The sequence below is a fragment of the Hyperoodon ampullatus genome (genome assembly GCF_949752795.1).
Source record: "Hyperoodon ampullatus genome assembly, chromosome: 8".
Lineage (NCBI taxonomy): Eukaryota > Metazoa > Chordata > Mammalia > Artiodactyla > Ziphiidae > Hyperoodon > Hyperoodon ampullatus.
In genome coordinates this window covers 9,116,586-9,132,334 of record NC_136921.1, presented here as the reverse complement: position 1 = coordinate 9,132,334, position 15,749 = coordinate 9,116,586, and the positions used below count along the sequence as shown (strand labels likewise).

At 41.1% G+C, this 15,749-nt stretch overlaps 1 protein-coding gene across 3 annotated transcripts in view; it reads left to right on the top strand.

Annotated features, from left to right (window-relative positions):
* CAB39 (calcium binding protein 39) overlaps positions 1–12,954 on the top strand; it is a gene marked incomplete at both ends in the record, with an annotated part of 49,049 nt that extends 36,095 nt beyond the window's left edge. For 2 of the 3 annotated variants that reach the window (XM_079709636.1, XM_079709634.1), the window contains 4 exons: positions 5,694–5,753; positions 9,364–9,429; positions 11,995–12,138; positions 12,766–12,954. In XM_079709636.1, coding sequence (XP_079565762.1) covers positions 5,694–5,753; positions 9,364–9,429; positions 11,995–12,138; positions 12,766–12,954 — 459 coding nt within the window. The remainder of the gene's footprint in view (positions 1–5,693; positions 5,754–9,363; positions 9,430–11,994; positions 12,139–12,765) is intronic. The other variant, XM_079709635.1, reaches the window with a different exon arrangement.
* Positions 12,955–15,749: the final 2,795 nt, after the last annotated feature.

Here is a 15,749-nt window from a genome sequence, read left to right as displayed (position 1 = left end):
TCACTGTGGGTAGAGCAACCCTGTCGGGTCATGGTAGCCAGAGAGGGAAGGATTAGGCAGAGTCAGGCAGGTATTCCCTACCTGAAGAGGGGAAACTTTACAACCAGGTAGGATTCTAAGGATGAGCTCTAGAAGAGAGAGCAGTGAGGAGCGAGCGTGGCTTCTGTATCTCAGCCGCTCCTGATGACTCAGAAGGGCAGAGCTAGTTAAAGAGCCTCCTGAGTGGAGAGCTCTGCAAGAAGCAGAGTTACGTGGAGCCCCGAACTGAGACAGTGTAGGAGAGGCGCAGACCCACCAAACACACCGAAGGTGCCACCCACCCCTCCTTCAAAAGTCTGGTCGGCTCTGGTCTCACCTGCACACCAGAGGTGCTGACAGGAAGGGAGAGAGGACCGCTCCTCTTCTGTTTGCTAATGTCTTCTTTGCAAAGAGCATTTTTATAGCAGAAAAGAATAGACGGTTCGTGCTCTCCTTCGAGACTATGACCAGAGCTACCTTCCCAGAAAGTGCACTCTACATACAAAAACTTTGAAACAGGGCTTCCCTGGTGGCGCAGTGGTTGAGAGTCCGCCTGCCGATGCAGGGGACACGGGTTCCTGCCCCGGTCCGGGAAGATCCCACATGCCGTGGAGCGGCTGGGCCCGTGAGCCATGGCCGCTGAGCCTGCGCGTCCGGAGCCTGTGCTCCGCAACGGGAGAGGCCACAACAGTGAGAGGCCCACATGCCACAAGAAAAGAACAAAAAAAACAAAAAAAACAACTTTGAAACAAATGCAGCTTATCCATAACCCTGGATTTAAAGTCCAAGGAACAGGTGCTGAGTCTTAAAAGGAAATTAAAACTACCTGCGTGAAACATGTTTAAGATTCATAGCTTGAACGAATGGGGTTCTGAGATGGTAAATCAGTGGCCACATATTTTTTTTTGAGGAATTAAGGAGATGGGGAGGGACATCAGAAGGCCAACAAATATATTTCCAATTTTCCAGAGTAAAAGAAGGTAGACTCCCCAGAGAGGCTGGTGGAGCTCGATATTATACCTGTGTAAGGTACTAGAAAGTATTGCTAAAGAGATGATTTCTGAGCATTTTGGAAAGGAAACCGTGTACCCACAGCCAGCATGGATTCACTAAGAGTAAGTTCAGTCATATTAATCTCATAGACGCCAGTAGATCAGGGGGCTAAGGGCGTGGCTGCCTGGATTCAGTTCCCAGCTCTTCTGCTGATTTAACCTCAGTCTTTTCATCTGTCAAAATGTAGGTAATACTAGTATGTCAGGGTTATTGTGTCTTCACATAGTATGTATGCAGTGAACAGTAGCTATTAGAATTATTTCTTTATGACAATGTGGATATATTAGATGTTGAATAATTGTACAGGTCTGTTTTCATGGAAACAATGAAAAGGTAGGAGCTAGATGGAGTTTCAGGGTAGCAATCATAATTAATTGAACGCCATATCCATAAGGAGCCAGAAAATGGACTGCCACCCTCTTGGGGCAGAATTCTTAGTGGATTTGTCTTTACTCAGCACAGCTGAACATTTTTATTAAAGACTTACAATGTATACCATGAAGGGATAGAAAGCAGATAACAGAGATCCTGAAATAAGTCTCATAAAGATCCAGAGAGGCCAGAGGATAGCGGGCTGAAATTAAATATGGATGAACTGAGGTCTTCCTCCTGAGGACTCAGCTCTGTTGATATGAGATGTGGGAGTCAGGCATAATAGTAATAGGTAATGCTAGGTGTAATCGCTACAGAGTGTGATAATGACTAAAAGGCAGGTAACGTCATATCATGCTCAACCCTATGAAGGAGATGCTGTTATTATCTCCTTTACAGATGAGGAAACTGAAGCCTAGAAATGTTGGGGGAAGTCAGACCATAAATGGGGAAGCCAGAGTTTGAACCCAGGCAGTGTGACTAGAGAGCCCACCCTGAGTAAACAAAATTCTGAGTACGTCCAGTCAAATTAAACAGTATGATGCTGCTGCCCTGCCCCTAAGCTACCTGTGACCACATAACGTGTGACCTAAGGAGCTGTCGATGGTCTCACCCCACTATAAGCTTATAAGGTAACAACACATAAATGTGTTCCATTCCAGGCGCTACACTTTAAGAGGCACATAGACAAATAGATGACTTTCAGAAGACAGTAGATGGTGAGGGGGACTGAGAACCTGTCATTCGAGGAGTGGTTAAAGGAACTGGACGTATTTAGCCTGAAGAAGAGGAGACTCGGTAGGGACTTGCGTGAGAGCACTGCTTGGATTTAAAGTGGGTCCTAGAGAAAATGTACTAAACCTAGTTCTGTTGACTCTGACAGTTTTCTGGAAATAACCTGGGGATAGGTTTTGACTCTCTAGCACAGGAGGAACTTTCTGACTTTCAGAGCTCCAAAGGTGAACCACACAGTTGGAAGAACTGAGTCTCTTGTCCTTGGACATAGACAGTCATCAAGTACGAAATTGGGCCACATGACTTGCCAAGCCTCTGTGAAAATAGCCCCCGGGTGAGCAGCATTTCTTCAGGGATTCCAGGGCTGTCTTTGTGACATGATGTTTGGGACCCAAACTCACATAACTTTTAGGAATCTTTTTAATTCAGCCCACCCTAAAAGTTGGCTGCTCAATCTGCTGGACTTGGGAGATGACCCCTGACCTTCCTCCAGGTAATGCCAGGGTCTCGGCTATACTGGAATTTAACAGGTTGGGAAGTCAGAAATCATGTTCTTTCTGTCCCCCTGCTGGCTGGCCCAGCAGCTCTGCTGATCTGGGACCACGTGCATCCTGTCCGCTCTGGGGGTCGCTTGCCAGATGCTGGCTGCATGACCACCTGCCTTCGTTTTCTGATTTGTCGGTTTCTGCCCCCCCAACCCCCACCCCAGCCTGGTTTGAGTTCTCCAGAGCTCTCGGCTCTAGTTCCAAGGGTAAGGTCTTTTCCCATCTCTCAGGAGACAGAGGCTCTGCACAAGTTCCCACTTCCTCTCTTCCCAGCTTAGTATCGGCCTTTTTACTCTGTGCCCACTCCCAGCAATTGTTCCTTCCCTGCTAATGTTTTACTCTCCTTAAAGAAGGGCTGCTTTAGCAGCCTCAGCACCCCTTTCCAGTCTCTCCTACCCCAAGGCCATGGAGATGTGATTCCTAGATTGGCAGTGGTTTCCTGAGCCTCCTGGTCTCTTTAAACCAGATGATAACAAGTAGAATCTCTGATGGGGAGATGTTTGAGGTTCCCCCTTGTCATGTGTGGCCCAACTGTGAGCCTCTTGCTGCTGCTGGAGATACAGCTTTCAAGGTAAATAGTCACCTTACTCAGACCTAAAGAAAAAAACTCTGGCACAGCATATTTAGGATCTTTGCTTTTCAGAGTAATACTTTCTACCTACCTGTTCCTAAGAAACCAACCCCAGTGGAGAGCTGTTGTCTCTGAGACCCCTTCCCTTGGCATTCTCTGTCGTCATATCATGACAGAGCGGTGAGCACCTGGCTCCCGGCTCTGTACTTCCTCACAGTGGCCTTCAGAAAGACCCAGCCACAAAAAAGTAGATGTGGCACTCAGTCATGCATGGATCTAGCCACAGCAGTCCTTAAATTCACTTTTTCATTGTTCATTCAGTTCATTCCACAAGTCTCTGAGTGCCTGCTCGTGTCTTTAGGTCCTGAGGTTCAGCAGTGATCTCTTTTTTTTTTTTTTTTTGCCCACACTGCACGGCTTGTGGGATCTTAGTTCCCTGACCAAGGGCCCCCTGCAGTGGAAGTGCAGAGTCCTAACCACTGGACTGCCAGGGAATTCCCAGTTCAGCAGTGATCTGTCCAGACAAATGCCTGCCCTTGAGGCTCCTAACTCAAGGGAGACCGTCATAGACCACACAGTAGCGTGTTAGAGGCGGGACACACTCTTTAACAAGCATGCTTGATACATTGCCTTAAAGTTCTCATGTTCCTGTCTCCCTCACATCTCAACCCATGGACCAATAGATAATATAAATTCTTCTAGCCCTGCCATCTCCTCCTTCCCATACGGGGAAGCCTCATAGCATTTCTTTCCAGATGCTTGAAGGTACTCAAACTCCAGGTTTTCTAATTTTGCCTGTTTAATCCCCAAGGGGGATTTGGGAAAAATTGGGTAGACCTTCCATGGGCGTAGGACACATACCCCATCCAGCAGTTTGAACACCTGTAAGTCTTTGGGGTGGAGTTAGAAGCCTTCTTAAAAGCATACTTTGAAGATTGCTTAATGTGCTGTTTTCCCAAACATGTTCCCTGATTCTGTTGGTTCATTCATTTATTTATTAAATATTAAGCTCTTACTATGTGCTGGATACTGCATAGGTGCTGGGGATTCAGAAATTAGTAAAAATAGACATGACCCTTGTATTTATAGACTTTACAGCCTATCATGAGAGAGACATTAATAAAATCATCCCACAGATGTCAAGTCATAACTGTGACCATGCTTTGGTGCCAGTGACCAGTCAGGAAGGGTCCCCCATGGAGGTGATGTTTGAGTCGAGGTCCAAAGGTTGGAAGTAACTAGGCCAGGGGAAAGCCTGTGCAAAGGAGGCCTTTCAGGGAAGGGTGCTAACAAGCAGGCAGCAAAAGAGCTCCCTGCAAAATCTCTTGAAACCTGATGGATCCCCATGAGGGAACCAGAGCTGTAGCATTTTCCTCATTCATTGACCCTGGAGCATTCCTTCAAGCATTTCTCGGGACATACTTCAGGAAACACTAGTTCATTGTAACCTGGGTAAGTTCAACGTACACAGCAAAGAAAACAAGTTAAAGGAAAGTTGGTTTGGAGAAAGGGGATTATTGGCAGTGACCTCTCCAGTGGGCAGCTCTAAAGGAATTTAATTCATTAATTCACCAAAGATGAATTGGCTGTTCCTGCTGTCACGTGTTTCCATTCTTGTTCCCACCTGGTGAGACCAAGGCTAGTTCATTGCTAACTTCTATGTCCTTGAAGGCAAGGACCATATCTTTTTGTCTTTGTAGCCCCAGCACCTAGAACTTTATCTGGCACATAGTAGGTGTTTTCTGAATGAATGATCCTTGAGTTGTTTCCAGGGAAATTCATGGGGTGAGGCATAAGCTCTATTTCATAGGGGTGCACAATTGGACTCTAGGTCATACTAACTTTTGGTGCTACATGTTTGCAGCATTAGTCTGCTTACTTAGGAGCTGATGTTTATAATATGATGGGGCTTTTAAAAACCATTCTACCTCTGAAAAAGATTGCATTCAATATGAAACTGAATGTAACTGAATTTAGGAGGAAGAAGATGGAACCTCCAGTACTTTTTCTAATAAAAGAAATGTCCTCTTTTGCCACCAGGAGCAGTATACTATTTGACATTTTATCACAACCGTTTACTTTTATTTCATTTCAATTCTTGATTCCCTTTCTTTGAGTTTTTATCTCCATTGCCTTATCAATTTTTTTAAAATTTTTCCTTCTAAGAGCTGTAGACCTGTGACACTCAATCATTACAATCACAATTTGATTATTAATGATTTTATTTGCTCTTACATAGAATCAACATTTTCAGTACAATTCATGCTCAAATGTTTTTAAGTATAGTAATTTTTAACAACAGTTTTTATCAGGTAAAATGGCGTGGAATGTTTAGGATTCTCTTTTCTAAAAGAATTTGAATGCCAAACAACTGTAAAAAGTGTATTTTCTTTTTCTAGGATTTACTTACAAGACATAAATTGCTCAGCGCAGAATTTTTGGAACAACATTATGATAGAGTAAGTACATGAAACACTATTTTAAAATAGCACGTTGTAAGTTTTGTTACCAGAAATGAAAGATTTTAATTAGATTTTCTACCAGAGTATGTATTTTGGAAATACAGTGTTTTTAATTGGTGCTGTAATCACTTCTCTACTAAAACGAGGTATAGAGCGTTATGTGGTCAGAAACAGAATTTTATCTTTTTGACGACACACTGCCCTTTGCATCTTTTTTCGCTTTAGAAGAGGAAAATAAAGCACTTTGCTGCTGAATGATAATATACAGTTAAGATAAAAAGAAAATTACTGTCTGGCTTCTTATCTTCCCCTTACTTTCCGTTAGTTGCTCACATTCCTGCTGCTTACAAGTAGAGAGGAAGGGGGACAGCAGCGGGTAGATGGGCAGAACTCTAGCCTAGAGGACTCAGCAGCCAGTTGTGCCCTTGCTCTGCTTCTAACTCCTTGTGCCCAAGACCAAGGCCCGCTGGGGGACTCAGAAGTCTGTCCTTATTTGTAAAAGGAGGACAATGGATTAGCCCAGCCTTAAGGCCCGCCCCCCAGATTGAGCTAGTAGTAGAACCCCCAGAAGTTTGTGAATAGTGCTGGGTGCTCTGATAACCTGGTTGCCCTTGATCATCACAGCAGTAGTGTCATGTGTTCTCTCCCACCATGTGTCATCTCTGCTCTCCACGATTCCCACGAGCGCTTCCTTATGCCATACTAGTTTAATGTAGGCATTGTCCAAGATCTCATAGGTGCTCCTGGAGAAGTTATGATAGTAACAATCCACTTAAAATTTCTGTCTCTCCCCCAAGATTTGGCTTAGGTTTTCATTCTTCCACTAGTTGTTTGAATTTTTAAAATCCTAGGTATTGTTAATACTTCATTGTTCACTGTGCCATTGAACTAAATTAGAAGATTCTTGGAGGCAAAACCTATCTATGCTTTCTAATTCTCTTGTGTTCCTTTTCCCGTCTTTCCCTCCCACTCCCAGTAACATCATAACACAGTGCTGAGTACATAGTAATTCCTTCATAAATAGCCTCATCAATGGCTTAAACATAGCTGGTCATTTTTTTTTTTCTGCCCGTGTACATTGGGATGTGGGTGTGTTTTTTTTTCTTCCTGTGCATTTGTTGGTTTAAATTGGAAGCACAGTCATTTTGTTGGTGCCTTTTACAGTAGTTAGAAGCGTGGGCTTTGGCACCAGACTGCGCGGAGTTTGGCTTCAAGTCCCAGCTCCACCGTGTGCTTCCAGCTCTTGGGCAGCAACCTTCATTCACCCTCTGTGCCTTTAGGATCTTCAGCTCTAAAAGAAGGCTCATAATAGCACCTTCTTACTACTGGGTTGCTGTGAGGATTAGATAAGAATGTGTGTGTCAAATGCAAGACACAGTGCCTGGAACACAGTAAGCATTTAATAAACATTAGCATTATTATTTCTATTACCACACGGTCTCAAAGGTTTTTTTTTAATTAAACATATGAGTAGCTTAATTTAAAACCTACCAAAGATAAAAACTAATTTCCCAGAAATTTGCTGCTGGCAATGATGTCGCTTTAATTTTGCAATAAAATATTTTCCTATATGTTATTAATGGGTGACATTGGTTAACAGGATTTTAGCAAATTTATGTGCGGCAGCTGACAGAAATATGCATGCAGTGCAGTCAGATCCAAGGAGGAGAAGGAAATGGGGAGGTGCAGGCAATTTAAATTAAGCCGAGGTGGAGTTACTGTGCAAAAATACATGCTCTAAAACCTGTACACTTGACTCTGCGCTTTCTAATAATTAAAGCATAGAGGGAAACACAACCAAGGAAGAGCTCACAGTTTCTGTAAAGCTTGTTCAAAAGAAACAGCCTTTTCTAGCACTGGGACCTGGAACAAATTTCTCCCATCGACATTCTTAGACGGGAATTGAATTACAGTGTCATGTAGTGGACGCAGTCACCAAGCGTGCCTCTGCAGTAAATAGAATGCTGAACTAAAGTGCGCTCACGGAGAGCAAATCTTTGAGGGGCCCAAACAGTGCCTGACCTCTGTCTCTCCTAGTCCTTTATTGCTGGCCCAGGGATAAAATCTAACCAGGCAGTTCTCCTTGAGAATAATTTCTTGCAACCAAGCTTACCCTAAAAATTATGCAGCAGAAAATCTTAACTTGCATTTTCTGTCGAGAACTTGAGGTGTTCCTGTTTCTGCGTTATTGATTAAAGGCAGACCCAATTGTTTGATCATTGGCTTGACGATCATTTGAGAGAAGGTAGGGTTAACAGTCATCTCTGAAGAGAGAAGTTTTAGGTGCTTGCATACTAAATAGATGGCCATCCCACCTCTGCCTAGAGATAAGCAACAGAATGAATGCATAGGCAGTTCTGGTTAGCTCTAAACTAAGGGCTGGAAAACCTTTTCTCTAAAGGGCCACCCAGATAGTAAATATTTGAGGCTTCATAGCCATGCAGTCTCTGTCAGCTCTCCTGTCTGTTCTACTGCAAAAGCAGCCATAAAGAGTTCATAAACTGAATGTATTTACCATACACAAATGAACATGGCTGCGTTCCAATAAAACTTATATAAAAACAGACAGTGGGTTGGATTTAGCCCATGAGCTATAGTTTGCCAACCCCTGCTCTAAACCACAGATGAATGGCTGATGAGAACCCATCATAAAGAAAAGGTAGAAACAGTTTTAGCATGGACAAATTACAAAGCAGGCATCCTCTACCACCCACCACAACCAAGGAAAGGTCTCAGTAAAGCACTGATACCCAGCGGAGTCATACTAGTACTGCAAAATTTTGGAACTTTTAAAACCTGTCTATAGTTAAAACAAAGAGCTAACTGGCCTTCTCTTCTAACTTTTGGGAAGTGTGGCCCTAGCCCTTGTGTGCCCCTCACTTCTGTTTCCCACCTCCCTGCTTTCCTCTGCTTCTGCTCCTTACCATTCCAGGGACACTGGTCTTGTTAGGGAGCACCATTTTGTAAATCTAGCGGACGCTCGTCAGCTCTTAAATCTGCTTCATTTTGCACTTTCCAGGTCTTCGCTCATGCTGTGTTCTTCCCTTTTTATCCCCCAAGAGTATCTTCTTCTCCTCCCCATTTCTGAACGAAATCTCTCCCATTAGTCAAGTTTGAGCTCAAGTCCTACCTTCTATGGGACACCTACCTATTTAAAAGTGCTGAATTTCTTCTCTCTTCTATTTTTAATTAGTTTCTCTTCTTGCTTTGAAAGAACAGGCAACTTTTCTCTTTGTGCTTGTGCTTTGGACTAGTTGAGTTGTAAAACATAGGAATTTTCTAATCTAACACCAGGAAATGAGAGCTGACTCAACAGTGAGAAAACAGTGGGGGGAAAGGGAGTTATGTTGTGTGCATATGGAGTTTGGACAGAAGAGGACCAGATTTAAGCTATGTGCGCACCTGGCTAGAGCTGGGAAGGGGGCCAGGAGCCTTCTTTGTGGAGGTAACCAGTGGGTATCACCTTGAGGACAGGTGTGAAGCAGACAGGAGGGGCTGAGCTTGGGCAGCGATTGGCCTTTGTGCTGTTAGAAGTTTGTACTCAAGCTTTTTAATGTTATTACTGGTCTTTAAAAAAATAACTGATACGTGTTTTCTTGTCTTTTAGTTCTTCAGTGAATATGAGAAGTTACTTCATTCAGAAAATTATGTGACAAAAAGACAGTCACTCAAGGTATGACAGATTATTGAAGTAGTTCATTTCTCTCCACCCCTTATTTGAAATGTGTGTTTGGGGAAAGGGAGATATGGTGCTATGGGTTCTAGACCTTTGCAGGGAAAATACATTTTCCCATGGTCAAGATTTTTGTGGAAAGGAGCGGGCGGGGTTCAGCAGTGGTTCACGCAGGGCAGCTGCCCCTGCTCACCTCCTCATGTGTTAGAGACACCAAAATGGAACGTGCAGAATTTTGAAGAGGATTTAATCACTTAGTAATGAGGTATTTTAGATTTGGGAGTCTGTGGTTAAAACTTAGAATTGTATCACCGAATTGAAGGCGCTGCAGGTGTTTTGTTCCCCAGAGTGCTGCCCAGATGGCACAAGCTTGCTGTGTGAGGGGAGGGGAGTGGCCGTGAGCAGTGACACTGTGAACCATAGATGAGTTTGGCTGCTTTGTATCAAAATAGGTTGTGGACAGTTCCATTTGAAACTTAAATAAAGATTTAAAACTCTAGAACAGGGTTTGGCAAACTACCAAATCCAGCCCACTGTGTATTTTTGTGAATAAAGTTTTATTGGAACACAGATGCATTCTTTTATTTACATATGGTCTGTGGCTGTTTCGGCTACAGCAGCAGATTTGAATTGTTGCCCCAGAGATACTGTATGGCTAGCAAAGGAATGGATATGAAGCAAACCTTTCATTCCTACAGTTTCTCATGAACACATGGAGAAATTTTAAGGACCAGTGGTACTCTAAAAATGTATTTTAATTTATACTCTCTTTTTTACTGCCACATTGGCATTTATTTATCCCTATATTTATTTTACCAGCAAATTTGTATTTCCTGTACCAAGCTTCAATTTTATTTATTTGTTTGTTTGTTTTTCTTTGTTTGTTTATTTTTGGCCCCACTGCATGGCTTATGGGATCTTAGTTCTAAGACCAGGGAATGAACCCTGGCCCTCGGCAGTGACAGCGTGGAGTCCTAACCACTGGACCGCCAGGGAATTCCCCCAATTTTTTATTTTTATGTCCAAAGAAATTCTTTAAATTACTGGTCATCCTTCTCTAGATAATCACATTGAAATGAGTCATTTTCCGTATTTCTTTGGTTTCTGTGACAGAAAATGAACACCCAATAAGTTTATACATACTTAATACTATCTTTTGAGCCTCTGTAAGAGTAAATACTGGGCTTCTTACTTTGAAAGTTGTATATTTTGTGATTCAGATTTGACGTGAAACCTATCTCAGCTTTTGAATTCTTCCTCTAAATTCTTTATAAATCCTAAGTAGAATAAATTTGTTTTCTTGCACATCAGGTTATTTTTGATTTACTGTGATGGCATGTTATTTATCTAGAGATCAGTTATCTGGAAACTTCAAGTATCCAGAACATAGCCAGGAACCCAGAAAGGAATTAATAACAGCAAGTAAACCATGGCAGAGTAGCTCTGTCCATGCGTTTGCCTTCCCTTAGACCTCACTCCATGTCTCTTATTAGACTCGGGTCCAACATGCTTTGCATGTATTCATGCTTTTACTTCTCACTATACTCTCATAAGATAGAGGTACCATTATCCACTCCCATTGTACAGATGATAAAACTGAGGCACAGAGAAGTTACATAACATTCTCAAGGTTACAGAACTCACAGGGAGCAGGGAGTCAGGACTGGAACCCAGGCAGGCTGGTGCCGGGGGCCACGCTCTCCACTGCTCCGCTTCTGCCTGGGTCCACAAGGACCGCAGCTTGGTCCCTGTCCCCAGGCAGGTTATACCGCCTGCACACTAGTCCTTGACTAGAAGTTGGCACCCTGACAGCATGAAGAGGTGACTGCTGGCTTCAGAAAAAGAGAAATCCAGAACAAACAGGGACGATTTTAAAATTAAGGGCTGATACGGTATAGTCAACTCCATAGAACTCAGGAAGCACAGACTTAGCAGAAGGCACGGACTTTTTTTTAGCTTAATTAATGTCATTTTTAGTAACGAGGAGTCACTAAGAAAAGCTTAGAGTATCTTCAGGATACCTTGCGTAAGAAGGAACAGAAAAGTATTTGTTTTTATAAACCTTTCTGAATCAGATAAGATAAAATGATAAGTTTGGTGTGTTTAGGGGTAAGTATGTGGAAAACTTTGTACATGAAACCCTTTGTCCTGTAAAGTTCAGATAAATAAAATAAAAAATAATAAAATTATTTTTAAATTAAGCTAAGGTATATAGTTATTCAGTAACTTATCGTCTGACCAGTTTCTTTTACTGAGATAACACAAATGCATATTTAAAGAATAGGTTCTGACAGTCTCAGATTCTGGGCCAAATGTGACTTGAAAGTCCTCTTCAGAGAGCAGAGAGCACCATAGGTTTAAACCCCAGAAGAAAAGGTAGGTGTTCAAACAAATAGGAGGCACTCGTTAGCTTTAGGTCAGAATTCAGTTCAGTTCATCAGTCTTTTGAGTGCCTCCTAGTATTCTGTGCTTAATAATGATGTTTATTTAATGAATTGTTTTTAAAGCTTTGGTTTTACTTCAAATCTTAAATGGTAACGGAAGAGTAATTGTTTGTCTTCTCAGCTCCTTGGTGAGCTACTATTAGACAGACACAACTTCACAATTATGACAAAATACATCAGTAAACCTGAGAACCTCAAGTTAATGATGAACCTTCTACGAGACAAAAGCCGTAACATCCAGTTTGAGGCCTTCCACGTTTTTAAGGTAGAGTACTAAAAGCATAAACACTAGTTGTTCATCCCATTTCATTTACAAATTACTGAAGTTTTATTAGGTTCATTTTGGTAATCTCAGTGACCCAGCTCAGTTCAGTCAATTTTCATAGTTGTGTGATACAACATTTAAACAAAAATAGACCCAGAAACAGGGTATATACCATTTGCATTTGGGAACAAGGAAAGTTTATTTGTAGAGGGGTGTCATTTATCTTTGGCATAGAAGATTATTAATCACTAAAGGGTAATCCATTTCTTAATGCTTTCCATGGAGCTTTTTGTTCTTAAAATCCATTCTGACCTCCTCTGCCCAGAAATAACTCCTGCTCATTTTATTCTACAATCAAAGTCTATATTTAATACCAACTGCTGAGTTTCAGAGCATGAGTGAATATGTCAGTCCTTTTTGTGCTAAAACATGTAATTCTCCCCCTTTTTTAAATTGTAAAATAAGGTCTTCCAAAGCGAACACCTCTGAATTAATAATCCTGGCTTCAGCACAGGCCCCAGGGAAGCATTGGATGGGTATAGCATGTGCTCTGCTAAGTAAGTGCAGCATAGATGTCCCCGTGTCTTGTTCCTTCCCTGTGGCTGATGTTGATTTTTCTCTGTGCAGGTGTTTGTAGCCAATCCTAACAAGACGCAGCCCATCCTAGACATCCTCCTCAAGAACCAGACCAAACTTATAGAGTTCCTCAGCAAGTTCCAGAATGACAGGACCGAGGATGAACAGTTTAACGATGAGAAGACCTATTTAGTTAAACAGATCAGGGATTTGAAGAGACCAGCTCAGCAAGAAGCCTAATTTCCTATAAACATCAAAAATATTAAATCCAAATTCAGCATTTGCTGTTAGCTATTCAGCATCAGGCACTGTTATCGATTCATGAGGAACATTACTGCTAATCTGCTGTTAAGTGAACGGTTTTCATTTTACCTTGTTTGTTTTTTTTAGTCCAAGTTGGAGAACGTAGCTGCTGCTTTCTTGCACACTAGAGCACACGTGGACTTTTTCTTGATCTTTGTGTCATTTCAGAATTCAAAGACTTCGTTTGCTGTAGAAGTTCTGAACATGGCTAGGTTCATGAAGTCAAATGCATAGATGATAGTGTGTGTTAGGGGAAGAGGGCACTGATATTATCAGAGCAACCTGCTTGTTTGCATTTATCTTTGTTAAAGATCTGGGTGTGGATTCTTGGTAAGATTATATGCCTTCACTAATGGAAGATCGTGCAGAGCTTTATTTGAAATCATAGGGGAACTATATCCAAGATGTGAGCTTCTTGGGTGGATAAAGTTGACACACGAATAAATTGATACTGAAACTTAGCAGCTTCTCAAAATTGTGAAGCTTCGTAAGGTCATAAGGAAAATGTATATATGCTTTTCACAGCTTTCTAGAATTTTTTGACATTTGATTTTCTTGAGACTTGTAAACCTGGATATGTTGAAGGGTATTTGTTAATTTTACTTTTTGAAGGTATTTTAAAACAGTAGAGCTAGCAACGACACCTCGCATTTCATTTCAACAATGCTTACAGTTTCCTTTTGTATATAATTCTTAGAATGCTCATTTCTTTTAAATGATTTAATTTGTACAGCAGAGGAATGTTATTGTATTAGTATGTAACTATTACCTAATATTGAGTTTTTGCAAAAAATGAATGCTCATATGTAATTGAAATACTTCAGATCACCTGAAAATGCTGATTTAACATTTAAGTATCACAGCATTAAAAGAAAAAGTAAACCAATCCTTTGTATTCAGTTATCCAATGGGGTGCCATCAGTAGGCTACAATACAGACTTGGAACTCAGTCAGCTACACTTTCCTGCATACTATTGGCCTTATTCACTTAAAATGAGTCATGAGTTCTCCAGATCGATGAATGATACCGATTATGCTAAATTAACGCCGATTCTTTGTGTGTGTGGGAGACCTCTGTAGAGAGCACCTTTTCTTTCTTAAAGTAATCCAGTACAATAGTTGTGAAACTGAGTAATTAAAGCTTTGGCTTCTCTTAGGAAAAGAAGAGTTCCTAGTCATAGGTGTCTTATGGGGAAATTTATTTTTTTTAATGTCCTGTTCCTTAATGCTGCAAATTATCAGTATTTATAAAGTAACTGATTTTGCACCACTTTTTTGTTACTGTGACCACAGCAGAACAACGTCTCCTAGAATATATCTATGTAAAGTTATTAGAATGGTATCTGTTCATCTTAGTGATATGAAGATCACAACTAACAACTTACAAATCAGAGTTTGCCAGTTCGAATTCAGCATGGCTGTAGCTGATTAAGAAACTTATATAATTATTCTTTGCTAGCCTCTCTTACTAATTGAATTATTTATCAGCCAGTAAAGTGAGACTCCCAATTGATGTTTCAGCAGGCTTTAAGATCTCCTTCTAGGAGCACCAGTTAGGAAAACAGCTCCAGAAAACATAGATGTATTTTATTCTGTTTAATTGAAATGGCAGTCTACACTTATAATTGGTTTTCCTGAGGCTGTCTTTACCAAAATCTGTGTAAAATAATTCATGTTTTTCTATCGGAACTAGAGAAAGCAATCCAAGCTCCTTGAAATGAAAATATCCAAGATGTTTAGGAAGGCAGACTTGGCTGCGATGCATCATTCTGGTTCTCGTGGTCCAGTGCTGGGTATCTGGATTCCGTGTGCAAACATTAATTACACCAAGTGGAAGAAAGGTTTCCTTGCCAAGCTGGTTCTTAGAACTTGAAACAACAGCTTCCACTTTGGCAATGCTGTCATAGTACTAGAGCCTTTGTGTGGAAGACAGGGGTGCAGCGTGTCAGAGAAAACACTGATGTGTTACTATCGCATTGGAATCTGGGGATAGTTAAGACTTTTGGTTTTTTGTTTTTAAACAAAAATGTGAAAACATTCAAAGTTGAAAAGTTGCATTTGAAGTTATGATCATTTAATATATTCATATTACCAAAACTATTATGCTGGAAGTGGTTTCTTTTTGTGTTATAAAGGTTTCATTTTACATAAGTCAGTTACTCAATGTGATTTTTAACCCTTAAAAAAGGTGGAGATGTATACAATTGTTAACAATGCCATGGAAGCATTTCCTTTCTCTTGAGGAAAGGTAAATTTCTTATCAGATTACCTGGCTGGCCCTGTAATTTAAATTAAAATAAAAATTTGGAGAAACAGCATTGTTGGTTTTTTGGTTTTATGATGTCATAGATAAATTCATTTGTGTCACTGAACAACACCATCAGGAGACACACTAGCACAAACTTTGTCACAAACTGTACCCAGGAACAGTTAATACACAAGTCTCTAAGTCTTTTTTTTCCCCCTTCGAGGTTTTATTTTTGTTGTCAAAAATGTGGTTTTCATTTAGGTCATAGCTCCCTGGCCCTTCCTTTCACAGTTTAAGCCTTATACAAGCGTTGCTTCTTAGACCGTAGCATTTGGGGAGTAGATCTTGTCTCTGGTTCTGTGATTATTAATACGCTAAGATAAAAGTGAGCACTTGGCAGGGCTATTTATAAATTACTTGAGTGAAATTATATTTTCTTTCTTTTTTGGGGGTGTGTGTGTGTTGGGTCTTAGTTGCTGCCTTG